This window comes from Chelonia mydas, chromosome 7 (assembly GCF_015237465.2).
Source record: "Chelonia mydas isolate rCheMyd1 chromosome 7, rCheMyd1.pri.v2, whole genome shotgun sequence".
In the NCBI taxonomy this organism is placed as follows: Eukaryota; Metazoa; Chordata; order Testudines; family Cheloniidae; genus Chelonia; species Chelonia mydas.
Genome location: NC_057853.1, coordinates 57799217 through 57826890, shown reverse-complemented (window position 1 = coordinate 57826890; position 27674 = coordinate 57799217). Strand labels below are relative to the sequence as shown.

General features: G+C 47.8%; 1 protein-coding gene across 4 annotated transcripts in view; it reads right to left on the bottom strand.

Annotated features, from left to right (window-relative positions):
- WDFY4 (WDFY family member 4) overlaps positions 1-27674 on the bottom strand; it is a 250741-nt gene that overhangs the window by 34056 nt on the left and 189011 nt on the right. For all 4 annotated transcript variants that reach the window (XM_037904402.2, XM_043552372.1, XM_043552374.1 and 1 more), the window contains exons 50-56: positions 26307-26426; positions 25209-25326; positions 22496-22605; positions 16310-16463; positions 13844-13935; positions 5567-5779; positions 2516-2663 (exon numbers count right to left, since the gene is read on the bottom strand). In XM_037904402.2, the coding sequence (XP_037760330.1) occupies positions 2516-2663; positions 5567-5779; positions 13844-13935; positions 16310-16463; positions 22496-22605; positions 25209-25326; positions 26307-26426 (955 nt within the window). The remainder of the gene's footprint in view (positions 1-2515; positions 2664-5566; positions 5780-13843; positions 13936-16309; positions 16464-22495; positions 22606-25208; positions 25327-26306; positions 26427-27674) is intronic.

Sequence of the window (27674 nt, the reverse complement as noted above, 5' to 3'; positions counted from 1 at the left end):
GGGGCACTCCACTTGACACTGGCTGCCAACTAGACATGGAGCCATTGATCACTACCCGTTGAGCCCGACAATCTAGCCAGCTTTCTACCCACCTTATAGTGCATTCATCCAGCCCATACTTCCTTAACTTGCTGACAAGAATGCTGTGGGAGACCGTGTCAAAAGCTTTGCTAAAGTCAAGAAACAATACATCCACTGCTTTCCCTTCATCCACAGAACCAGTAATCTCATCATAAAAGGCGATTAGATTAGTCAGGCATGACCTTCCCTTGGTGAATCCATGCTGACTGTTCCTGATCACTTTCCTCTCCTCTAAGTGCTTCAGGATTGATTCTTTGAGGACCTGCTCCATGATTTTTCCAGGGACTGAGGTGAGGCTGACTGGCCTGTAGTTCCCAGGATCCTCCTTCTTCCCTTTTTTAAAGATGGGCACTACATTAGCCTTTTTCCAGTCATCCGGGACTTCCCCCGTTCGCCACGAGTTTTCAAAGATAATGGCCAAGGGCTCTGCAATCACAGCCGCCAATTCCTTCAGCACTCTCGGATGCAATTCGTCCGGCCCCATGGACTTGTGCACGTCCAGCTTTTCTAAATAGTCCCTAACCACCTCTATCTCTACAGAGGGCTGGCCATCTCTTCCCCATTTTGTGATGCCCAGCGCAGCAGTTTGGGAGCTGACCTTGTTAGTGAAAACAGAGGCAAAAAAAGCATTGAGTACATTAGCTTTTTCCACATCCTCTGTCACTAGGTTGCCTCCCTCATTCAGTAAGGGCCCCACACTTTCCTTGGCTTTCTTCTTGTTGCCAACATACCTGAAGAAACCCTTCTTGTTACTCTTGACATCTCTTGCTAGCTGCAGCTCCAGGTGCGATTTGGCCCTCCTGATATCTTTCCTACATGCCCGAGCAATATTTTTATACTCTTCCCTGGTCATATGTCCAACCTTCCACTTCTTGTAAGCTTCTTTTTTATGTTTAAGATCCGCTAGGATTTCACCATTAAGCCAAGCTGGTCGCCTGCCATATTTACTATTCTTTCGACTCATCGGGATGGTTTGTCCCTGTAACCTCAACAGGGATTCCTTGAAATACAGCCAGCTCTCCTGGACTCCCTTCCCCTTCATGTTAGTCCCCCAGGGGATCCTGGCCATCTGTTCCCTGAGGGCATAGGCTTACTGCAGGTTCTGCAGGGCTTGAACCCTTGGAACTGAGGCATGCCCCGGGACCAAGGGGAAGGATACGGGATTGGGACTAGACCCCACTCCCACTACCTAACCTTCTAACTAACAACTACAAAACTACAAATCTACTAACAAACAACTACAAAGTAAGCTAAGGGAAGCACTTGCTATGCAAGTGACCGCAGTTCCAACGACCACCACTATCGTAAAGAAGGAACTGAGTAGGGGCCAGGGTGGCAGGGTCATATATCCAGTGCCATGAAGGCGTCACTCCAGGGGGCTCCACAGCCAGTCTGACAGGATCGGTTAAGGGAAAAGTTTCCGATAACTGTGCACGCGGCATGCACACCTAATTGGAATCGATATGAGCAATCACTCAAAGAAGCACACACAAGTTCTGTACCTTTGACAATTGCATATTTGTTGTTTGGCTCGATCTGTTTGTCTAGCTTGTCTGTTTCGAATATAAGGACCATCTTCTATTCTGTCTGTACAGCACCTGGCACATGGGGCCCTGACCCTGACCGGGCATGTAGGCACTACTGAGAGAGAGCAGAACTGGTCAAAATGTTTCTTTCCAAAATGTTTCTCTGGCCCCTCAAATAGTTTTTATTCCTTCAAAAATGAAAAATGCCATGAAAAGCTTTTTGGTGTTGCAAAATGTCCTGGTTTTTGATGAAACTGAAAACTTGAACATTTCAACTGTCAAAAAGTCAATATTTTATTTTTTCTCCCTATTTCCCCCTGAAGTCAATAGAATGAGTGAAGGGATTTGAGGGTTTGATTGTTTTTAATTTTTTTTCCTTTTTAAATTTTCTAGCTTTTCAAAACTGCATGGGAAAAGTTACAGAATAGAAAAAGGGGGGATGGTAGGGAGGAAAATGAAAAAATGTGTGTGGGTGGGGGGAACCATGGACATCACTCATTTTATTACATTCCATGCAGAAAAGGGGAGGGGGGGGGGAAGAAAGAGGAAAAAACAACATTTCAAAAATTCAAAATTAAAAAAAAGTTTTGCAAAAATTAAAAAACAAAACAAAAAAAAACCCTAAAATGTTTTTCTGCTTTGGACCACATGAAAAAAGAATGACTTCAAAATTTTGAATTTTTTCATGAAATTATTTCTTCCCCTTTTCAATCTCTCCCTCTCTATCTATAAATAATAAAAACTACATGACATGGCAACATGGACCTTGAAGGGATCAATTCAGTACTTTGCTAAAATAAAGCTATGCCCAGCTGTAGGGTTCAAACACATCCAGCTCTTTGCCTGGTCTAGGACTTTTCACGGATTTTTACATGGAAGACGGCTGAATTCGTGGCACTGCCAAGCACCTTTGATTGTGACAGGAGACAGCTTCAGAGTTTGCAGGCTGCTGAGCAACGGAGGCACATGTCCAGCTGAACGCAGAGAGGACGCAGCCTCTTTCCCTGGTGCATTTTTGCCCGTGGCATTCCTGGATGGGTGGGATTTAGTGAAGAGCTAAAACAAAGGGATAACACTTAAAAATATATTTAAAACAATCTGCCACTATGTGTAGTGGATACATCTGTCTCTCTGTGGTACTTCTATACCCCGCATCACCACAGTATCTGAGCACCTCACCAACTTCAGTGGATTGATCCTCACAACACCCCTGTGAGGTAGGGAAGAGCTGTTATTCCCATTTTTACAGACGGGGAACGGAGGCTAAGTGACTTACCCAAGGGCACACTGGAAGTCTGTGGCTGAGCTGGGAACTGAACCCAGGACTCCAGAGCGTGGTCTCAGCCTTGCCCTGTGAATGCCTTCCTATTGCTTTGCCGATAGCTTGATTCCCTCCCAGCTCTGTGCTCTTCCTCGCTCTGATGGGATTCAGGGGAAATGCAGCCATCTAGCCTCATCTCTAGGAAGTTCTCAGCAACAAAATGTCTAGAGGAAATAGCTGAGTGGCTTTTCTTAAGGGGGATTATTATTATTTTTTATATCTCTGCTTCTCAGCCTTCCTGCTGCTGTAGCCTTTGACTGTAACAAGACAGAGCTTCAGATTTTATAGGGTGCCGAGTAAAGGTGGCACAATGAGGTGAGGAAGTAGCCTCTTTCCCCCAAGCTAAAACTAATGTCAAAACGGTTTAACAAGAGGATAAAGATGTTGGCAATAGGACCATGCAGCTCAAATAGCCCCCTCTGCCTAGTTCTGCAAATCCGACAGCAATCCTGGCTTCTCCATGAATGCAAAGCCAGGGCGACTGGGCTGCACAGGATGCCCAGTGTAGCCCGACTTGTGCTGCTTCCTGACCCGCCGTGCTGATCCACTGGACCAGTAGAGCAATCGGCGTGTGTTACAGGGGGCAAGGCACAGGCCAGAGATCTATGGGTGGCAACACTCCGGGGGTGAAGCTGCTCCGGGGAAAGCCTGCTCTCTTCTAAAGAATCCTTGCTGCTTTGACAACTCTTGGACGAAAACCTGAGATGGAGCCGGTGTGGAACCTTGGATTCAACCCAACCTCACCCACCTAAAGTCCGGGGAGGTTTAGATCCAGAGCTCGTCTGGACACTGCAGCTTAGGCCCATCTCTGTAATGGGCCTGAACCAGAACAACCTGGATTTTCTGATCTGAATCCAGATCCAAAAGCCTGGCAACTCGGTTCCATCTCTGCCTAAAAGCAAACATCCTAGATCCCAATGTAAAGTAAAACTTGCGGAGATGCTAGGAGTCAGCACGCCAAGCTGCCTTCGTGTGTGTGTATAATTCATAGATACTGAAGGGAGGGAGCAGGGTGTGTGTGTGTGTGTGTTCATACATTGTACACACCCACTAGGGAAATAGACAGCTAAATCTTAGGGTCTTCAAGAATGAGAGGATGGCATAGGCAGCTCTAAACCACCTTTGCCCATCTACGTACACACCCTGAACCTGGCACTTTCCTGAGGACTGTCCTGGGAAATCCTTTACTGTTCTGTGGTACAAAGACAACATGGGCCAGAAAGCCCTGTGTATGCGTGTACTGCACAGACTGGAGAAACAGAGGGCCAGATCCTCAGCTGGTGTAAATCAGCATAGCTCCATTACACTGATTTCTACTGGCTGAGGATCTAGCCCAGAGAACAGTGTGTAGGTGTATTTCCTCCGCTGCATGAGACTTTACTCTCCGAAGCTGGTCACTTCCCCTGCTCACAGCTTGTCTTTCTCCACATGCAATCCCACTTCCAGCCAGCAGAGCTTGGAGTAAGCACTGTGCATGTGGCACCTTTATGCCCTGGCAAGGTTTCACATATTCTCTGCTGAGATCTGAACATCCCACAAATAAGGGGTGTCTGAAATCCACTCCCAGAGCCAGCTCTGGTGTTTGAAAATGGACCCTTTCTTCTATGAGGGGATGACATATTACCCTGGAATTTAACCCATGTGTTTTCTTTGGGTGCATCTCTAATTCTATTCTGTTCTAGACTATACAGGTTTGTATATTACACTCATCACTGTAGTATCTGATTTCCTTCACTGAGACAGTATCTTCTTCCCTAGGTACAGAAAGGGGGTGATCTCTCTACCACACAGAATAAATCTCACTTCACAAAGGAGTGTGTTGGCCACAGAACACTTACTGTGTGACCCCGGACAAGTCAGTTAGCCATTCTATACCTCAGCCAACTCTGTACAAGGGGCATAACTGCCCTACCTTACAGGAGTGTTGTGAGGATAACCCCACTGAAGATTGCAATGCACTTTGAGATCCACTGAAGAGAAGTGCTATATAGGAAACCGGTATTATTCATATTATTAAGTGTACGGCAGGGAGTGGAAATCTTCAGACCTGACTCTGAGCTATTTGCACCAGATTTACACTGCTACAACCTTACTGATTTAAGAAGAGTTATGCCTGATTTACCAGATGCACTTGAGAATATTATCGGGCCCTTAATTTTCATCTTGCAGAGCATTTAAAGGCAACTACGTGCAAATGGTACCATGGACCATATGTACTGGCTGTCATAGAACCCGGATCAGATTTGCTCAGTTCACAAGTAAAAATATAATTTGTCTAGCTGCCAGCCCTGCAAGCACATCCTGGGCTGAGAGAGTCAAGCTGAGCTCTTTTCTTTTCATGCACCATCACCAGTGATAAAAATTCTGCAGGCCAAATTGTACTCTGAGCGACACCTGTGCAATCTAACTGTCTCTAGTTCTGCTCTCAGCTACCCCCAGACAAACTCTTTGTCCCTCTCTCCCCATTCACGGCTGGCGTTGTCATTTACACCTGTGCAAAGTGTGTGTGTGTGGGGGGGGAACACACTACTAGGTCTGAATGAGTCATGTGTTCTCCTTTTTAACCTGCCTCGTGTCCAGCCCCTGTAATTAAAACAACAAAGTAAACAGATGTGGAAGAACAAAAGCGGTGCTGTACCTGTTTTGGTATCTGCCCGAAGTTGCTGACAAATCCCAATATGGTGCTTTTAATCAGAGGATCACTGGTGTTGTTGAGGTCCACCTTGTCTCCGTAGAAGTAAGGGTGAAAGGTATTCACTGCCTCCACTGCAGCTGAGCCATGTTGCTTATGACCAAAAATGAGATCTATCCATTGATGGAGATGTGCACTAACATAGTCACCTTCCAGCGCCTGGAACCAAGAGCCAAAATTTGTTCAATAAGGTGCATCTGTTTTAGATACATTGCCAGGCTGCCCTTCAGACTGGTTGGGTAAATACAGAGCTTTTAGATTCAGAAATGAGCTCCTTTGGATGCTTCTAATTCCTCTTACACGGTCACCTCGGCTCAGCGGACATTATCCCAAAGCGGGTAAGTGGGCTCAGGTGCTAACTCTACCTCTACAGACGGGCGTTCCAGGCCTGGTCATTGTCACAAGTCAAACAAGCTCAGTGGCTTCCACCTAGAGGATACTTTGTTCCCATCACACAATCAATGCACGGTCCCAAGAAATGAGGTTTTGCTACTCAGGAGAGGTGCAGAAGTACAGGGACACTGCAGGTCAGAACAGAGGGGCAGTGGCAGGGCTGGGTGAAGCCCATTGCTTGAATAGCAGGGGGCGCTGCAAGTGAGGACTGAGTGGCATTGGCAGGGCAGAGTTTGCCCTGCCTTGTGTCACTACAGTGTCGTTTCCACGCTCCCTGCCATCCCTGTGCTCTGGGAACTCCCAGTGGGGCTGTGCGCCACCACACTGCACCTTGAAGGCACTTAAATATTTACCCAGTGCTTTGAAACTGCAACGCGCCATGCCAGCGCCACGCGTTACTGACAGAGCTTTTGCATCTCTCTCTGGCCTGACTCTGCGACGATGCCTGGTGCTGCATTAGCGGGTCTCCCCAGAGCACCCTCCCACCCAGCATGCAGCAGAAACAAATGAGTTAATGGGAGCCTGAAGAACAGCTCATTTCACAGAGCAGACAACTAGTCAAATGCAGCCCGTCTAAATTACCCTGTCCGCAGTGACACGGATTAAAGGGTCGCTTAGAGAACAGGCATGTCATACAACCTGAACAACAAAACACACAACGCCTGGGCTCCATAGCCGTTCTCCTTAGTGAGAGCAGGTAGCGTATGAATTACATACAGCAAACTGCTTGGTGCTGGTCAGCAAAGCACAAGGAAGCGCCTGACAGATTGAGAGGTGACAGAGCAGCTGTTCAGTGTGTGTTTGAAAGTCATTTTTCCCCAGCCCCACTAGCCACAGGGAGACAAACATGCATTTTAACAGCAACCCTGGGGGCTGCTTCACAGTTCCTCATTTTGGGGTGAACTGGCTCATCACAACTTTATTTTAAGAGCAGCTCTTTGTTCCCCATCTCCTCAGAAGCAAGAACTGGAGTGCTCAACGCTGTTGGAATGGACTTTTTTAATGGTCTTCTTTAGGAACTTAGCAAGATTCAAAGAGGGATTGGGCATTTATACGGACAACAAAAACATCCAGAGTTAGAACAGTTCTATTTGGGAAAAGACACAAACCCTCGTACTTCAGGGTTCACACCCACCTCTGACTACTCAGGGTTAGAGTGAGACTTTCTTGGGAGGCTGATTACCCCACATTTCACTACTGTATGAAACTTGCACCTTCTTCTGAAGCTGCAGTGCTGGCCATTGTCAGATACAGGACACTGGGCTACAGCCTGAGTCTGACCTGGTCTACTGCAGATCAGTGTATGGGCAATCTTGTAAACTTGACACCGTTTCTTTGGTGAACTGCACCCAGATGAGACTCTAAGCCATTTGGCACAGGGAACATGGCTTTAGTTGTGGTTCTTTAAGTGCTGAGAGCATGCACAGCACTGCACAAGACACCAAAGGCACGGTCCCAGCCCTGAAGACCTTACAGTCTAAACAGGCAGACAGTGTAAAATCCACTGTGTGTTTCCAGCCTTTTCTATGGCGAGCAGTACCTGACCAGCTTGCAAATATCTATGAACATATCCTCATAACACCCTTGGGAGTCAGGCCTATGATCCCCATTATACAGACAGGGACCTGAGGCTCAGAAGGATTAAGTGATTTGCCCAAGGTCACACAGGAAGCCTGTGGTGGGGCAGGAAATTAAATCCAGGTCTCCTGAATCACAGCTCTGTGCCTTCTTTGGAGGCAGAGAAGAGCCTGATAAGCAAGTCCAGGGGATGTACAATCAAGGAATCCATGTCTACTGGACTCTAGTGGCCAGACCTACATGTATGGGAGCAGGGAGTGGGTATAGATGCTTCTACAACCCTGCAGAGGGGCTGTTTGGGTGCTCCATCCTCAGCCTCCAAATTTGGGTAAGGACTGGTCTGTCCCTGCCGCAGACTTCCTGTGTGATCTTGGGCAAGTCACTTCATCACATTTGCACAATGGGCTAATGATGCTTCTCTCTCTCCCTTTGTGTGGTTAAACTGTAAACTCTCCGAGGCAGGGGCTAATTCTCACTGGAGAGGTGGCTGGAAACAGAATTCCCATTCCACGAGAAATTCCAGCATTTCAAAACTTGTGTCCATTCCCAATTGGAACACACTGAAATTTCTGAATTTCTTGTGGAACGGAGAGTCCAAAAACCCTGTACTCTGAAACCTAAAATCGTTGCATTTCGATAATGCCAATGCTTTATAAATAGCAACATTCACTATCCTCCATTGTTTTTTGCAGTGCTGTCGTAGCCATGTTTGTTCCTAAATGCCCCAACAACAACTATGTGGGTGAAACCAGACAATTACTAAGCTCTCAAATGAACTCGCACAAAAAGACAAAAACATCACATCACCTGTGGGTGAACACTTCTCACAAAGCAACCATTCTGTATCTCACCTCTCAGTTCTCATCCTCAAAGGAAACCTGCACAACACCTTCACAAGATGATCCTGGGAGTTTTCAATTCATAACTTTGCTAGACACTAAAAATTACGGACTCAATAAAGACACTGGATTTATGGCTCCTTACAACAGTCTATAACCCACTAACCCCCCTTTGTCCTACGACTGCAGAGGTGCTAATTGCCCACTTCACCTTGAACTGTCTCTTGCAAGATGTGTTAACTCCTTACACTAAAAACAATCTGTTCCACCTTGTATTTAGCTGTGACACTTTGATTACCTTTCCAAGATCTGAAGAAGAGCTCTGCATAAGTTCAAAAGCTTGTCTTTTTCTCCAGCACAAGTTGGTCCAATAAAAGATATGATCTCCCTCACCATGTCTCTCTAACATGTTATAATGAATATAAAATATGATATACATATAAAATATTAAAGAGATAAAATACAACATATTAAAAATTACATTATAACATAAAAGTTGAAAACAAAAGGATAAAGTTACTCTTTCCTGTTGAAAATTTAATTGAAACCTGGCGCATTCCCACCAGAATTTTGATTTTGACAAAACTGCATTTTCTGATGGAAAAGTGTTCCGTTGACAATGTTTCGATCCAATCTACTCACTACGTGTGTATCTGTATGACACCTAGTGTAATGGGCCTCTGATGTCAATCGGGACCTCTAGGTGTTATTGGAACCCAAGTAAAACAACAACAAACAAGATTACTGTAGCTTCTGTAAAGGGACTGGTTAGTTAAAGAATATCTTGTAAATTAAATGGACTGGTTTAGATTACTAAAAGGTGTAGCAATATATAACTGAATCAAGTTACTAGGCATGGGGACACTTGAGACCACAGCACTTATAATAGGAAGCAACTATTCTCCATCTCATATAAATTGGAAGATCATTAATTCACAAGCTTTTGTGCATCGAGACATCAGATTGAGATCTGGTTAAATGCAACCACTGGTGATCATTTTCATCATCCTTTTAAGGTGATCAAAGGGAACATATTTTAAAAAGCATATCCAAAAGCTATTCAGTCACTTTTAAGTTAACGGAACTAAAGGAAGAGAGGTAGAAATTTAACTCATTTGGGATAGTATTTAGCTTTTACACTAAATAACTGCCCATGGTTTTAAAGCGAAAACATTCAGGTCACTAATCCATAATATGGACTAAATGGAGCGTCTCGATAAAAGAAAATAAAGGGTACCACAGAGAACAAGTGTGTTGTATGATCCGTTCATTGCAAGCAACAAAAAACACTTATTAATGTTTCTGGGGGTTCCAGGATGCGCTGAGCATTCTCCAAGCAGAAATGAAGCCAAAGCCACTGTCCTGAAGACCATACAAACTCAGCCGCCGATCACACGCACACATACTCACATGATTACCTTTGTTCAGGCGCACTACCCCATTGAGTTCAACAGGATTACTCGCATGCCCAGAGTGACTCACAAGCATAAGCATTTGCAGGGTTGGGGTTTAAAAGACAGAAAGTACAGGACATGGAGGAAACCTACAAGCCAACTGCAGAAGGTGATAATTGGCCATGTCTTGGGAATACAGTGTTTTAACAACAATTTACTTTTTGCAAGGTCCACAGACTGATTATGACAAGCTTGTGGGTATTTAGGGACAGTCAGTTCTCATAGTGCAGGCGTCACAGCAGAAAATGGCCTTCTGGAGGGATCTGAATGCAGACGGCAGTGGAGAAGCTAACACACTCGGTGCTGCCAAGCAGAGGGGAGGGGGCAAGGAGGTGATGGAAAAAGAGAGAAGAGCAGGGAATGAAGGAAGCTGTTTGGAAGGTGAGGATAAGGGCAGAGGGGGAGCTAGTGGAGAGACTCAAAGGGTAGTGCGGAGACTTGGTCCGAATGACAGACACGGAAGATAATTTTCACAGCTGTCTTTGTGTGGCCTGGAGTGGGGGATGTGGGTGTGGACAAGAGGGAAGGATGTATCTTGGGAGTGTTGTGAAGGAAGAGACAGCCGGTTGTGCCTAGAGCAGAGGTGTGGGGGGTAAGAGACATGGGAGAGGCAAAGATGATCCCCAAGTTACAGGCCTGAGCGGCAGGGAGGAGGGTGATGTCAACAATGACACAGGTGGTGGTATGGAGGGAAGAACAGGAGCTTGGTGCCACTTCGGGGAGAAACGTACAGCGAGACAGTCAGGAGGAGACGTCTCAGACAGGCCGAAATGCAGAAAGGGATGGAGACAAGTCAGGAGAGGCAGACTCATGAGTGATCAATGTTGAGAGGATTGCTGAAGCCATGGGAGTGTATGAGATCACCCAAAGACAGGCTGTAGTGGGAGAGAGGAGAGGGCCAAGGTGTGACTGAATGCACCCCTGTATTCACACCCTGCACACTATTATAATAAATATACCCTGGGAGGTATCATTTGAAAACTAATAACTCATTCGTCATTAATATCATGGTGAAATGTGTGTAGCAATGTTATATGTAAGGTTGTGAACACAAGCGGAAATAATGTCTGAAATGTGTTTACCAGAAAAGTCTAGGTAAACCAGTTTCTCAAAGACAAAGGACAAGTTGACGCCTTTAGCCAGGTGTCATCAAAGTTGGTAGGCCATCACCTATTAAATAGCCATTCTTTAGCAAGGAAGGGGGTCAGGTACAGATCTGCATCTTAGCAAACAGCATGAAAGCTCTTTCATCATGAGACTCCATGACTCCAACCTCATAGCAGGGATGAACTTTATGTTGGATTAACCCTCAAGAAAATGCATTTCAAAAGGGGAACTGGACTATAAAGTGAGGGGCAAAACACCCCAAAGGTAACTCTCCCTATCCATCTCTGTCTCCTCTACCTAACAGAACAAAATAAAAAGCCTCTGGACTTTGGGAGCAGATCCTGGCCTGAGAATTTGGTCAGCAATGTTACTGGGAACATGTGGGAAGGGACTTCACCTTGAACCAAGTCTAGTTAGTTAAGTATTAGTACTAGGAAGCATTTTATCTTTATTTCTCTTGTAACCATTTCTAACTTTAAAGCCTTATACTTGTACTCACTTAAAACCTATCTCCTTGGAGTTAAATAAACTTGTGTTATTCTTTCATTAGAACTTATCCAGTGTTGTCTTTAAACTCAACTATGCGGGTAACTCCATTTATGGCAGAGGGCAATGGACCTAATATATCTGGACTGCCCAGGAGAAGGCTGGACAGTGCAGAACACACATTGTTGGGGAAATTCAGGACTGGGAGTGTGCTGGGGTCACCCTGCAGGTAATAATCTAGGTCTGCTGGTGTGTGGATGGTGTGTTGCTGACAAGCTACTGGGGTCAGAGCTGCTGGACTGAGCATGTACAGACACTCAGGGTGTGACCTGCCTGCTGTTTGGCTGGTTGTGAGCAGCCCAGGTGGGTGCTGCAGGAGCAAAGTGTTGTGAAGCACCCCATGTTGCAGGGAAAGGGTGACCCAGCCCCTCACTGGTCTGGACTGTACCCCAGAATCTCATACAAGGGCAGAGCCCTGTGAGACCTCAATGAAGAGCAGGGATTCAGGGAGAAGAACCCAAAAAACAGACACTGAGAGCAACGCCAGAGGAAAATCAGGACAGGACAGAGTCATGAACACCACTGGCTTTTTATTTATTTATTTATGCAGAAATTAGGTAGAGCCTTCACTCTCCCCCAATGACCTTATGGGTCACCACGCCACCCTCTACACCACAAGAACCTGCATATCTCACAATTCACAAGTATGTATTCGCACTAAAAAGTCAGCTTCTACTAGCATTTACCCCACAGCGGTATCTGAGGTAACGCAGCAACGGTAATTCTCAGTCTATGTGCAGGGAAATCCTGCACTCTGGACTCAGGAACACTGTGTCATGGGGAAGATGGGCTTGATGCTGCCTATGCATCAGGTCATTGATATGTCTGTGGTTTGTTCCACATCTGTCAGTGGATGCAGTGTACCTGACTTAGATCACAGCTAGAGACAGACCTGGACCAAAACCCCAAGTCTGAACCACCATGAACTCTGCGGGAGTCCTGATTTTGAACGTTGAGGCTTGGCCCCCTCTGTAATAAACTCGGTATGATGCCAGAATGCATACACAGTGTCAAAAGCAACATGTTACTCTTTCACTGACGAGAGCTCAGCACCATGGCACATCCAAGACATCTTACGCCAGACAACTTCCAGCAGGGGGACTGCAGCATAGCCCACTGCGTCCTTAGCTCAGTCCCTACCCGAATGAGATCCTGTGCGGTGACTTTTGGCCGCACAAGCTTTGTTTAATCGGTCTGGGAGTTCAACAGTACCACACAGTCTGTCCATCTCCAGCAAGCTCAGTACAGAATCCCCTTTGCTTTCATCATCACCTAATTTTGTCTGTCCCACAGGAGACACTGCAGGACTTTTCTAGTCATTAATAAATGGAACTGACTGTCATACGCCCCAGTATGATAGAGCTGTTTGCTTTCTGACCTGCACTAAAACCAGTGTAACACAGCTGCAACCCAAAGCACCCCTGTATTCACAACCTACACATGATTGTAATTATATTGGTACAAAACATGCCTTGTGAGGCATCATTTGAAAACTAATAACTTACTGGTCAATAATATCATGGTGAAATGTGTGTAGCGACATTATATGCAAAGTTACGGACTTCCCCTGTTGTTGTTGTTAGCACATGTTCAAAACCACACAGCCCTGCTTAGGGAAAAGTGGTTCAACAGGCCTATCCTAAACAAAGGGATGTGTGTTTACCTCAATTTACATGTAAGCAGTAAACAGGACCATCAACACAGCAGGGGGAGGAGATGGCAGGAGACAGAACAATTTGCATTTCAGCAAACACCAGCGGGGGAAGAAAGAGCACAGAGCTTCCTTCTCCACCAGACTCTATGTCGCCTTCTGGACAGCTTGAATAAACTTGACTAGGGAGGTGGGGGGATCCTTCAGAAGAATCCACTTCAAAGATTCAATGGACCACAAAAAAAAGGGGCAGAAAACCCCAAGTTCTTTCTTTCATCTGAGAAGACAAAGGCACCAGCACCTTTGGGCACTATGGGAGAGATTCTGACCACGAAGGGAGTCAGCCACATGTTGCTGGAAGACGGGGGCCAGGGGTTGGGTGAGAAAGGCCATCTTGAACAAAGCCTTCAACCAAAACTTGCTAGACTATGTTTTAGACTTTTAGATGCGTGTTTTCACTTTTGCTTGTAGACATTTCTAACTTTCGCTCTCATCCATGAACTCACTTAGCCTGACACTGCTGCCGCTCCCCTGTCAACTCCGCCTGCGCCTCTTGTGGTGGTGGAGTACGGGAGTCGATGGGAGCGCACAGTGGGGTCGATTTATCGCGTCTAGACTATTTGTTTATTAACAAAGAGCTGAGCTACATACTAACCTGTCTATGCAAGTGGATAAATTTATAAGGGTCTCCATCCGCCCAGGGGGGCAGCTGCACATCCCCCAACACTGTTCCGTCCTGCATGCTGCCTGCAACATTTACAAAGGGAAAATTAGATACAAGAACCAGCCGGAGTCATTGCCCAATCGCAAATGGAAATCGAGTTTTTCCAAAATCCAAGAGAGCCTGGGGGCCTGAAGAAGGTCAGATAACTTCCTATTCCCACTGGTTTTCCTTTGTGCAATTTTGGGTTCTAGCAGAATATGGATGAGGCCTCCTAAAATACTGCAGGAAGCTGTTTCTCCGGGGATTCCCAGTCCAGTTTGGTAGCTCTAGAGTGATCAAATAGCTGAGAGGACGTTTTAGTGAGAATGCAAACTCGCGGGTGCTTGCCCATAGAGGAACCTGAGAAAGATCTCTCTTTGCTCATCATTACCATAATAAAATCACACATGTTCTCAACATGAACTCTGTTCTAGCCCTGACTATGGACTGGATCCAGGCAAACCTGTCAGTACCTGCTTTATTGAAACACTGTCATTCTATGGGCCTCAGCACGGGCCAGTGCTAATCACTGGAGATAATTGCTAAAACAGCCCATTGCCAGGGATTTTCACAGATTCCTGGATTCCAAGGCCAGAAGGGACCCTTGTGATCATCTAGTTTGAACTCCTGTGTAACACAGGCTGTAGGACTTCCCTGCCCTATAAAATCTGTAATCTTCCTTTGCCTGCCATTACTTTCATAGAGCGTCCCCTTGTTCTTGCATCATGGGACAGTGTAACAGGGATGTGCAAATCAGTTTTCACTGCACCTATCATCATCTTAAATACCTCAGCCAAGTCCCATCTCTCTAGAGCTGGGCTCTGATCACAAAATCCAGACCAAGGTTAAGGTCCGGACAACAAAGATCTCCAAGATTTAGGAGTGTGTGGATTTGGGTTTCTGCCCATTATAGAGACAGGCTGAATAGAAGGTATAAATGTAAATTTCAGATCTACATTCTGGTTCACCCCATTTGGCTCCATTCAGATCAGGGTCTGGGTTCTGATTTCAATCACCCAACGGGTTTGACTGTGTTTGGGTCCATTGCTTTTCTAAGGTTTCTCCTGTCAAGGCTAAATCATCCTAGGTCTTGCTGCCTGTTAGCAATCTCTCCCTGCCTTGGCTTTCCTTAGCCCATGGCTCACCTCACCAAGACCTTAAATACTGTAAGGTGACCAACATGCAGCTGGACACTGACATGGCTGGTTAAGTTGCCTTGGCTGGCATGAATCTGGGATGATTCTCACATAAGGATGTGAAACATTTGTCTTTCCTCTTAATTACTAACCAGCCAATGTACACTGCAGTGAGATGCCTTGTCTTGCAAAGGTCACAGTCTGCGTGCAGAGTGAGCTGCTTATGTCCTGGGTCAGGAACAGAACACTGCCTGGCCAGCACTTATGTACTGAGGATTATCCTGGACTCTCTGCTAGCCCCCACTGCTGATTGAGAAAGGGCCCATTGGCAGGAGATGCGTTCAGGATACCATTCACTGAGAACAGGACCCACACTCCAGACCGATCACGTACCCTGAGCCTTTCGGAAGGAGGCGAGGCTGCCTGTGGCAGCGCTGACCAATGGGAGAAGACACAGTAAAAAAGAACCACCATCAAAATCATTTAGCAACTCCTGAGCCCTACATGAAGTAAAAATTACCAGGTGGTTTATAGACCACAACGTGGGCCACATTTTCAAAAGCAGTCACATAAATGCTTCAGCAAAAACCTGCCAGCATCTGATAAAACAGACATTTCAGCAGGCACAGTGAAAACTTGAAAGCACAAGCCCATTTGAGCCTGGAAAGGCAGGATCTGGAGGTGCACCTTTTGTGGGAACAACTTAGATGGACAGTGTTGAAAGCGTGTCCCTATGGAGCCTTCCTTTAATGGGAAATCTGACCTGCCTGGAGAGGGAAATCTGCAGAAGATGAGTGTAACTGTAGTGTAACAGCTACACATTCTGTAGTGTGGGCTGTGCAGGAGGCCAGACTAGATGATCACAATAGTCCCTACTGAACGTGTATGAATTCCTTATATAGCTCTTCTCGAAGCACTTCACAATCTTTCCATGGACTCAGCTCTGCACACCACTAAGGGGAGATCTATTATCACCACTGTACAGATGGGGAACTGAGGCACACAGAGGATAAGTGATTTGACTAAGGTCTCACAGGGTGTCTGTGGCAGGGAACTGAAACCAGTTCTCCAAGGACCTAGGGCAATGCCCTAACTACTGGGCCACCCTTGCCAAGCCTTCTCAATATCTCCACAGAAGACAGCCCTAAAATGGGAGACTGAAACTAAATCCCCTTGAAACTGAGATGCTTTGGGTCTGCCCCAGGTCAGCCAGCCCAGGCAGCCAGATCCCATCTCCCAGCACAACGCCGGTAGGAGCGCCCACATTCCACCCAGTACTTACCGAATTCAAAGTGATTGCAGTTGGTTAAGAATTCAGGCAAGTAGAAGAACTCAGGGATGAGCTCCCGGACATCACTCATGTTCTCTCTTGACGCCGAGTCCCACGTGTTCTTCACACTGTGAAACATCCGGTCTGCTACATCAAAACTTCCCCCCTGCAGACAGACAGAGAGCGCCAGGCAGTGATCAGGGCTGGATTTCCAATGTTCTTTGTGACCTTACACTAACCAAGAGGCAAATGCTGAACCACAGCCTGTTTTCTAACGATAATCTAGGAACATATCAGGAAGAGCCTGACTCTGCCCTCGTTTATGCAGGTGTAACTGAGAGGGCAACCAGGCCTGGAGACATTGTCTCCCTTGCAGGAACTTGGAGCCAAGCAGAAATGTGGTTCTCCTACATTAATGCTGATAATGATCATGGCTTTCTGCAGCGCCTCTTACATCCAAGTGCTTTACAAAACAATGGACCTGACTCTGGGAAACTTCCTTATTCCCTGACTCAGAAAAACAATTAAACGCATGCTTACATACACCACAGACACACGCTCAATTTTATGGGCGCTAAGTGCAAGTGGCCTTCCTGAACAGGGATGGTTTCATAAAATCAGGGCCTTCGGGAAAACCTCCCATTGATTTAAATCGGGAGTTTTGCCTCAGATGGAGACCATGATATATTTCAGGTCATCATTTTCAAATGTGCCACAGTGATTTAGGAGCACAGGTCCTATTAACTCCCAAAGGCGTTTGTGCTCCCAAGTCACTTAGGCACATCTAGAAAGCCCCGCCCCCTCTTATATTTGTACTGGGATCATGACCCCCACCATCAAAACACATTTACTTCTAGCATAAAGTAACGATCAGCATTAAGCCACTTTATCCAATAGTGAAGACAGCCATGCCTCACTTAAATTGCAGAGGGAAATTTGCCCCATTAAGGATTTCGGTCTCATGCCCCTGCTGCCATGGGGTCTCCATTGACCGGAAGTGCTCAGGACTTGCCCAGGCACCTAGGTCTTTCCCTGCAGGTCTCCCATCCACGACCGCCCAAGCCTGCTTAGCTAGTGAGACCTGACTCAAAGCGGAAGGCTGTTTTTCTTAACTCCCTCTTTATCCTAGAAACATGGATTAAAGATTCAAAACGGTTGCACTTCAAGTATGCTGACTGTTGGAGCTAGGGGTGTGGTTCCCAGCTGGAGCAGACATACCCCTGCTAGCTCCCATCGGGCTAGCACACTAAAAATAGCAGTGCAGCCGCAGTCGCACAGGCAGTGGCTTGAGTTAGCCGCCTGAGAACATACCCATGGGGTCTAGATGGGCTTGCCCTCGGCATGGCTAACCTCTCCCACCACTGCGGCTACACTAACAACTCGATGACAGCCAGTACGGTATGTCTACGGGAGCTGGGAATCACACCTCAAGTGCAGACATACCCATTGAGACACTGATGAAGCACAACTCCGCACGGCCTCTTGTTTGGGGCTTGGGGTAACTCCACCATCTAACTCAGAATATTTCTCCAAACACCACCACAGAATATCACACCAAATTCTTCCAAGTCCCAGGCAAATCCTGGACAATATGGGCTTTCCTAGTATCTTTGAAGGAAAGGTTGGATATAGAAGTTACTTTATTGGGGCAGGAAAGATGGTCCACTGGATGGGGCAGAGGTGTGGGACTCGGGAGGCTCAGATACTCTGTGTGATCTTGGGAAAGTCACTTATTCTAGTCTGCGCTTCAGTTCCGCACTGGCAAAATGTGTCTAGTCCTTCCTTACTGCCTGTGCTGTGAAGATAGACTCTGTTAATTATGAGGTGCTCAGATACTATAGTGATGAGGAACATAGAAGTACCTGGACAGATCTATGGAGCTCATTTCACTCCTGCTATTTGCCCACTTGTTATAGAGAAGCCAGGAAGCATTTGGGGACCATGGGAACAGCCCTATGCTCAGCCAGTAGATAGCACCCTAAATTCCACCCATAGGGAAGGTAGGAATAATAGGGCAATTAACAGCAGCTTCCAGTTCAGCTACTGTGTTCCACAATCCTTTTCACCAAGAGAGATGGTAGCTTCAGGTACAGTCTGCATTGGATTCATTTATAGCAGGGCTAGGCCTCACCAATCCAAGGTTGACCCTTGGCCCTTCTCATGTTGGGAGACTGGACCAAATGAAAGAGCATCCAAGGATGCTATTTCTGGAAGCTGAATTCTGGCACTGAGCTGCACTTGGGCTAGCCAGACCATTACGCCTCTCCAGAGAAAACGTTCTCACTCAGGCTTCTTTGGACCTAATTTTATGTAAGGGTTTGGTGATGTGGGTAATTCATTTCACATATGGGAGCTTCCCAAGCTGGATTTGAGAAGTCAAAGGCCAGGTAACAGTAAACTTGACCTGGATGCCTACAGGCCACACTTCAGCTGACATGAATCCCCAGTGATTAATTTTGTGAAGGACTAAATTTCCTAGCCACTACTTTCCTACATGCAATCAGCTTGCTCTGTACAGGCACTGACATAAGTTAGTGTAACCCACTGGTGCATGTGTGTTACAGGTCCCTAGCTCTGCTGATCTGTAGCGGATATGAATTGTGACAGTCCACAGCTACAGAGAGACATCCCTTTAGCTCAAGCTGTAGCAGTTCATGCTTTTAGCTCTGGAGATCCCCAGTTCGGTCCCGGAGAGGGGAGGGAGGGCATTGCGTAAGCACAAATAGTGCCAGATTTGCATGCAAGCCCGGAAGGTTCTGTCTGTTGCTGACTTGTTAGGATAACCTCATTTCCTCTGTTTACCTCTCTCCTCCTCCTGTTTGCTTCAAGAGCTAGATCAAGACTAATATGCCCCTTTATCTAGTTACAGGTGACTGGGGTTTACCTTTCAGTCTGTTAAATATAAAAGTGTCAGATAAGCATCCACGCAGTCCAAAGAGAGGAGCTGTGTGTGTGCAAAGAACGAGACATCTATCCGTCCACCATATCACACTGCAGAGCAAACTCCACCTTTGGGTAAGCAGGTGCATGCCACTGAAGTCAACGGAGCTTAAGTTTGGAATATGGCTGTTCTGCTCCTGTCCCTGAAGATCTATACTAGGCCGCTCCTGGCCGCAGTCCCACATTTATAACAAAGGGAAACACCCAGCTGTAGACTTAGCAAAGCCGGTTTGGATCAGAATTTTGGTCCAGCCTCATCTCCAATTCACAACACCCGTGCATGACTTCCACTCCACTTCCTTGTTTCTTACCCCGCCCACTGAGCATCATGGAGCCTTTCCACTCCAACTCAAGGGATCACAAATGGACCTCTGACCAAGATCACACAGGCAAGCCTAGCTAGGAGACAATCTGATGCGCAAGGTCATCTTGCTCTTGATCAGTATCAAGCAGGGACCCTTGGAGTCAAATTCACATGGAAATTAAAACAGGGTAGAAGGAGGACTATAAATAAATCAACAGCTAACAAGTATCTCATTGAAGCATATTAAAGGGCTTTGTATATTTAATCTTCACACAGCGCACTGTGTCTGGTAGTGATTGATGCTTTTTCATCTTTTTTTGCAGCTTTTATGAGAACTGATGGTAATCTCCTGAGAAACAATATGATTTGTAATAAAAAGATTACCTGTATTAAATAAAAATAATATATACATAGGAAATGCTGTTAGTGTGACAAATCTGGTTAAAGATATTACCACCAAGAAAAAATATGATTTTTTCCCTGGCTGTCTAATTCACTTTAAGGAAAAGTAATATCTTTAAAACTTAAGCCTGTATTATTTATAAAGGAAGCAATAACTGATTTTCCCATTTCTTATATTAATACATTTATTTGCATATATTTATATCAGAATTAATGGGTTTTCTCTCTCTTGGAATACAAAAACTGCACCGAGAAGGGAAAAGAAAATCTGGAATTACGTTATGCTTTTCAACTGCGCATTAACATAAACTCTGACAGCTTTTTCATGGGCCGCATGGAGTAAGACCTAGGGTTTCCTTCCTTTCAGTGATCAGGGATTCGGGTTAAATTAAATACTGTTATAGTCATAGTACGATAGGGGCTGTGCAAAGCAGTTAGGCAAAGCGTTCACAGGGGAGAATCTAAGAAAGAATCAAACTGCGCTCCTATAAGAATTGATTCTGTGGGGGCCGAGCATGTGCCATTGATCATAATGTTGAGGGATTATAATATTGGGTCCTAATAGGGCCTTAAATCCAAGGAGCTCAAAGCACTTCTCAGATGGCTATAAAGAGACGAAGCTTTACAAATTCCCAAGAGAGGCTAACCAGTCATTATCTGCATTTACAGGCAGAGTTTCAGTGACTCATCTGGAGTCATTGAGAGAGCTGGGAATAGAACCTACATCTCTCAAGTCCCAGTGTAGCGTCTCAACACAACAGTCCCCTTCCACCCACATTGAGGCCCATTACACTTAATGAAGTATTACAGGCTCTGGAATCCCTTTTCTGTATGCTACCTTACTAAACAAGACTGCCCTAGCCCCCCATGGATTGCTGGCTGCTATCAGCTCTGTGGACTAGGGGAATTAAGATCTCCAGCCAACTCTGCCCTTTTAAAGGGAGTTGGATCTGAGATGCTGTGTTTCCCATTCAGATGAGTTCAGACTGGTGGGTTTGAAGCAGGCCCATCACAATAAAGCCTCTCCTCTTCTTAAGAGGCAGCCCTCACCTCAGCCTCCTTCTTATCCCTCTTATCACATGACTATTTAGTTTCATTTAGTGTGGGACCCTATTAAAGGTTCTTTCTGAAAGTCCAAGTACACTGGGTGGTCTGGATCACTCTTGTCCACACGCTTACTGACACCCGCAAAGAATTCCAATAGATTGGTGAGGCATGATTTCCCCTTGCAAAAGCCATGTTGAGTCTGCCAACATATCGTGTTGATGTGTCTGATAGTTCTGTTCTTTGCTATAGTTTCTACCAGTTTGGCTGGTACTGCATTATGCACAATGGCCTGTAACTGTCAGGATGGTCTCTGGAGCCCTTTTAAAAAAATCAACACTACATTAGCTACCTTTCAGTCATCTAGTACAGAGATTTGTTTCAGCAACAGCATGTAGTAGCCCTGCCAGCAGGAGGTGCTACAGTTAGATTGCAGTGACCAGAGGTGATCGGGTCTCAGTTTGAAACATTGCCATTTGAAGGCATAGCTGCAAATTACGACAACACAATTGTGGGGGGCAGGGTTTCAAAAACAGGTGTGCAAAGCCAGACTATGTGCCATGGACATTGCTGCAAGTCCTGGCTGAACCAATCATGTAGCTCAGGCTGTTCAAGTCTGCTGCTCTCCTGACTGTACCCGAGAGTTAGCAGTCCCTAAGCTGCTACAGGACCAGGTATATGTGGGGGAAAGACAATACGAGCTCTGATTCACATGCATCAGTGCAAGACGAGAGGAATGAGGCACCTGGTGGAACCATTCAGTGGTTTAACTGGACTCACCTCAATGCAAAATTTTGGGTGCTTATCTAGATCTCGGATGCTTTTGGAGCCATCTACCAATCGCACATGAATGCAGCCACACAGACTGGTGGCTTGTTATGGATAAAAAGCATCCCGGTGAGCAGGAGCAGCATTTGTAGTTTACAACAGCACTAAGTGCTCCACAGTCATTGATGACTGCAGCTAACATATGGTTTGCAGAGCGCCGTGGAAGAGCATTGCCTCAGGTGGTTCACAAGCCCATCACCCACTGCTGGGAACAACCGATTTCATGGGGCTTATTGCTTAATTAACACAGCACATTATTTGCATTAGCTCATTGAAAGAAAAAACAAAACAAAGCAGAGCTGCAGCAAAGCAACTGGAGAGGGATGCGGCCAGCCCTCCTTCACCACACAACCGTCCCTGCAGTGCAGACGTATCCCTACGGCCCCAAGGGGCATAACAGGTGCACTGGGATGGGTGTGTAAGGCCCATAAGGGTGTGTAAGGGTGTGATGGATAATCTAGCCTCCCCCCTCCTATGACTGGACCCTCTGTTAGAATGTAATATATACACACGGCTCTGATCCTGCTCCCATTGAGGCTTTGCCAGTGAGTTCAGCGGGAACAGGATGGGGCCTCCACCAATCCCAGACTTCGCTTGTGACATAAGAACGAACGGGCAGCTCATTAGCCAGTGGCTGGAATCAGCTATCGTTTTCTACGTAGCATAGAAGGTCCTTTTACCTGAAGAGAGCAGAAGGTCTGCGTAAATGGCTCCATTCGGACCAAGTACGACGCTACTATGATGGCCGACGAGTAGTGGGTGCAATAGTGACACTGGGCTGACGGGTCTCCTGTAAATTAGAGGTGGTCGGGTCTCAGTTTGAAACATTGCCATTTGAAGGCACAGCTGCAAATTACCACAACACAGTTGTGGGGGGCAGGATTTGAAAAACAGGTGTGCAAAGATCCATGTGCAAGGGCATGCCTGATAGGATGTGTGCACACACAACCAGTCAGGTACACTGCAACCTGGCTACATGTGCTGCCAGTGATGAGCTGCCAAAGTCTTAACAACCGATTCCCTCCTCACCCCACGAGGGGGTCGTGGCCTGTCCCCGCCACTCCTGCCCCGCCCCCGCCCCCCGGGACTCCTGCCCCATCCAACCCCCCGCGTTCCTTGATGCCCCTCCCCAGACCCTTGCCCCATCCACCCCCCTCCCCTGTCCCCTGACTGCCCCCAGAACCAGGCAGGAGGGTCTCGTGGGCCACCGCGGTGGGTGCCCACCCCGCCCCTAAGAGCCAGAGGGACCTGCCGGGGAGCGAGGTGGGGAGTCCCGGCGGTGCTTACCTGGGGCAGCTCCTGGGAAGCATCCAGCAGGTCCCTCTGGCTCCTAAGGGTGGGGTACCTTAGCTAGGCAGGGAGCAGAGGGAGCGATCGCTCCCCCACTGATCACGTCAAAAGTGGTGCCTTAGACACCGACTCCGTGGGTGCTCCGGGGCTGGAGCACCCACGGGGAAAATTTGGTGGGTGCAGAGCCCCCACCGGCAGCTCCCTGCCCCGCACCCGGCCCCAGCTCACCTCCGTTCCACCTCCTCCCCTGAACGCACCGCCCCGCTCTGCTTCTCCGCCCCCCTTCCCCGCAGCTTCCCGCGAATCAGCTGTTTGCACAGGAAGCCTGGGAGAGCTGAGAAGCAGGCGGCGGCTTGGCGCTCAAGCCCAGGGAGGCGGAGGCGAGCTGGGGCGGGGAGCAGGTCCCCTGCGCCCCCCCACCCCGGGTTACCTGCTGCGGTGCGAGCGGCCCTCTTCGTGCTCCGCCCACCCCAGCTCACCTCCGCTCCGCCTCCACCTCCTTGGGGCTGAGCGCAAAGCTGCTGCCTGCTTCTCAGCCCTCCCTGGCTTCCTGCGCAAACAGCTGATTCACGGGAAGCCAGGGGGGTGGAGAAGCAGAGCGGGGCGGTGCGTTCAGGGGAGGAGGTGAAGGCAGAGCGGAGGTGAGCTGGGGCCGGGCGCGGAGCTGCCGGTGGGTGCTCTGCACCCACCAAATTTTCCCTGTGGGTGCCACTTTTGGCCGGTTGTCCCACGGGACAACCGGTTCTAAAAGGCTTCTAAATTTAACAACTGGTTCCAGCAAACCAGTGCAAACTGGCTCCAGCTCACCACTGTGCGTACCCTCTTTACATGTGATTGCACACACCTTGAATGTAATACCAGAGGGAAGCACAGGCCCTAAAGGGTCTATGTACCTCACCCCATGCCCCTTGATGTCTCTGGGGTCCTTAGTTGCTATTTTGTTGCATTTGCAAGAGGGTTACCCCCACAGTGATCAGCTACGTGGCCACATAAGGACGGGATGGAGTCCCATGTAATCCCTATGGCCTGGCAGATGATGAGATACCATGGTGACAGGTGCCTTAACATTAGTGGAGCTAGATCCCGAATGCCCTCCTCCTTCCATGCCATCCTGCCTGCTCCTGCTCCATCCCCCCAGTGCTTAAAGTGTGCCAGGTCAAAAGGGGCACAGACCTGGCACCCTTAATATAAAATGTCTACCTCTGAGCCAGGTCCCTGGGGGGGGCGCACATTTCAGCCCTGCCTCTCGGGGCACAAGCAGCCAGCCAGAGCTGCTGCAGGAAGCAATTCCCCCCTACCCCCAGGGGCCAAAGCTATTCTTGGGGGTGAGGGGGGAAGAACCTAGCAGCTAGGGGGTTCCTTCCCCCTCCCTCCCGTCCCTTCCTGTGAGGCCTTTACCCTTCCCTTTCCCCCTCCATCCCTGCCTGGGAGGGGGAGAGGGAACCTTGCTTAGGCCCGCCCAGCCTGAGAGGGGGCTGAAGAACCCCAGGAGCTGCAGGGGGAGCAGCGATGAGGCTGGAAAGGGCAGAACAGATGAGGGGGGGCAAGACGGTTGGGGAGGTGGGGGGAAGAGTTGCTGTGGGATGGGGGACAGGCAGAGGTGACATTGTTTTCATTTTAGTAGAAAATGACAGACCCTCCTCCCAGCGCACAGACCTTTTTCAGCCCGTTTTAAGCCCGGCACCCCCACCCCCATTCTCTCCCACATCACTCTCTCCCCCAGCAAAGCCCCACTCCCCAGGGGCCAAATTGCCTCACTTCCCCCAACCCCCCACTGCAGCTATCAGACAGGATGCCTGCAAGGACCCTCACTGGGCAAGTGGCCTCTGCTGCTAAGCCCCCGGCCCAATACTGGTCTCTGGCCTGAGGATGGGGACGGGACTTAGCAGTGCAGGACACATCGGGATGTGGGACAGGATGGGAGTCACTCTTCGTAGCAGGCACATCCCAGGAACCCAAGGCCCTCTCTCATCTGACTCTGCCCAAGCCCTGAAAATCAACTGGTCCTCCTGCAGGTGACATCTCCCTAGGAATTAACCCAGCGTCCAAGGGGTTCAGTGGAAGCTGGATTTGTGCCTCCCATGATTCTCCGAAAGCACTCACCTTCGCTCTTCTCCACCTCATGGTAGCGCTGGATAAATTTGCGTTTCCTTTCCAGTGTCTGAGCTCCCATGGGCTTGGAAAGGTCTCGGTACGTCTGGGGGCTAGCAAGGTTCAGCATCTGCAAGGCAAATGTTGGGGGGGGAGGGAGGGGGAGCAGCTGAACTCTCCTGGAACCCCACTGACCAGGCTCAGCTCTGTGACCTGCCTAGCTGTGGTGGCTCAGGTGTGTCAGCCACACCCACAGCCAGGGGAATTCACTGAGCTCGGTGCTCACCCCTTCAAACCCGGTGTGATGCCCTCGCCAGCGTGGAACGCCTCCCCATTACTCTGTGGGAACTATGTTAACCTCATGCAGGGTGTCAGTATGGCCACGGCAAACTGGGAGATGCGTCACAGCTAAGCCTTGGGCAGGTATAAGCTGGTAGAAATGACACCCGCAGTTCCTGGGGAAAAGGGATGAGCCCTGCCTTCAGCATCACCCCTTTGCTGGTTGGTTCATGGAGTGACCCCAGCATATAGTGCAGAAACCACAGCATATCTGCCTTTCTGGGCAGAGGTTCAATGCTACCAACATCCCCCTCCCAAGGGAGAGGGAAAGATCCTTGGAAGCAGAGGGCGTGTGCCTCCGAGAGCTCAGTGTGTGCAAGGAGGCTCCCACCCAGAGGGTACATTCACACTGCAATCAGGACAGCACGCGTAGGCATACATGAGCTAGCTTGGACTGAGCTAGCTCGCAATACATAGCTATGGAGCCGTGATGACACAGGCCAGCTGCCCAGGTCTGTAGGGTCCCAGACTATTGCTGTGTAGATGTACCCAGACTGGCACAGCCTGCATGAAGGGACAAGTGGCAGTACTTGCTCTCAGGGGAGCACAGGGCCTGCTCCCTCCATAGCCCTTTGGAGGGGCAGGAAGCAGAAGGGGTCACAGCCCTGGCCCTGTTCTGAGCCCACTCTCTGGCACAGTCCAGCCCTGGCTCGAGACCTCAGGAACGGGTTCTAGAACGAGGCCCACCCCAGCATTCACGTCAGTGAAGAATGCTTTGCATGGCTTCTACTGCAGAAAGTACAGAAAAGCTACTAAGCATGAAGAGCTCACCTGGGAGTGGTAATCAGCCAGGATCCAGGGGAACACAGGGTACTGCATGTAGTCATTGTATGTGCGCCCGGCCAGCGTGTTCAGGTACATCAGGTAGTCAAAGTTACTGATCTCTCTCTTCTGCCATGTCAGGGAACAACCATCACAAACCCCTAAGGTGAAGCTGCTCTTGGCTCCATGCTAATCAGTAAGAGCCAACCCTGCGCAAGCTAAACACAACTCCTTAGCACAGCCAGTTGGGACATGGGAATGTTTTTATTGGTAATTTAAAAATTTCTATTTTCTCCAAAATTTTTCTTCACAAAGCTTTTGGGTTTTTGGTGAAAAACAGCAACAGAAAAAAATTGGTGTATGGGTTTTCAATGGAAACATGAAAATTGCCTTCAAAATTGCGCATTTCCAGCATGAATTTCCATTTGGACAAAAAAGCCAGTTTTCATTTAAATGTTTTGAAGAAAAAATAGTTACCAGGTCTACTCGCTACCCATAGCCACTGCATGGTTTTTGGTCTTTCAATTTATTGTGAATGGTGCCAGAGTGACTGTCCTGGCAAGTGAAGTCCCCTTACTAATTCACAAAACAAATACAGCCTGAAAATTGACAAGGCAAATTTCCCACACATTGTCCCCTTGTCCCAGTGTGCACAGGGCAAAGTGCCTTGAACCTGACCTGGAGAGATCTCCTCTCTGGGTGAGAGCGGAGTTCATTCTTCTTGTACACCCAGATCTCTGTGCTGAAACGCCAGCAAGGGTGCCAATTGTAATGGTAGTTCTTGTGACGATGATTATTAATATTTATGTTGTGTTAGCACCTAGGGGGCTCAATCTGGGATCAAGGGCATGTGCTTTGCTAGGTGCTGTGCGCACACGCACACAATCACTGGACATCTGTGCTCCAGAAACTGGACTGAACCCACCAGCTCATTTCACATGCATTACAAAGAGCTCTCAGCTGGTAACAATGCTCAGATGGTAGCAATGCCCATTGGCCTGGATTCTGAGCCATCAGAGACGGCAGCTGCTTTTAAACTTTGGAAGCATTCTCAGAACTCCAAGGAGCCCCTGTTCAGCTGGGCCACAGTGTTATAAATGCTATAATCAATCAGCAACCTCTATTCAAATCAGCACAAGCCTACATGAGCCTGCTACTATTTTATAATAATCAGTTCACCAAAATGTTAAATAAGTTTTCTCATTAGATCTTCGTCAGACTATGTAATTTGCATACTGGCTGAAACCACTAAATGCTCTAGTGGTATATGTATGTAATAGGGTACTGTATTGCTTTCATATGGTTTGATGGAGAGCCAAACACACACAACTCTTTTATTGTTATCCATGTGCAGGAGAATCCTGGCCAACATCCTGC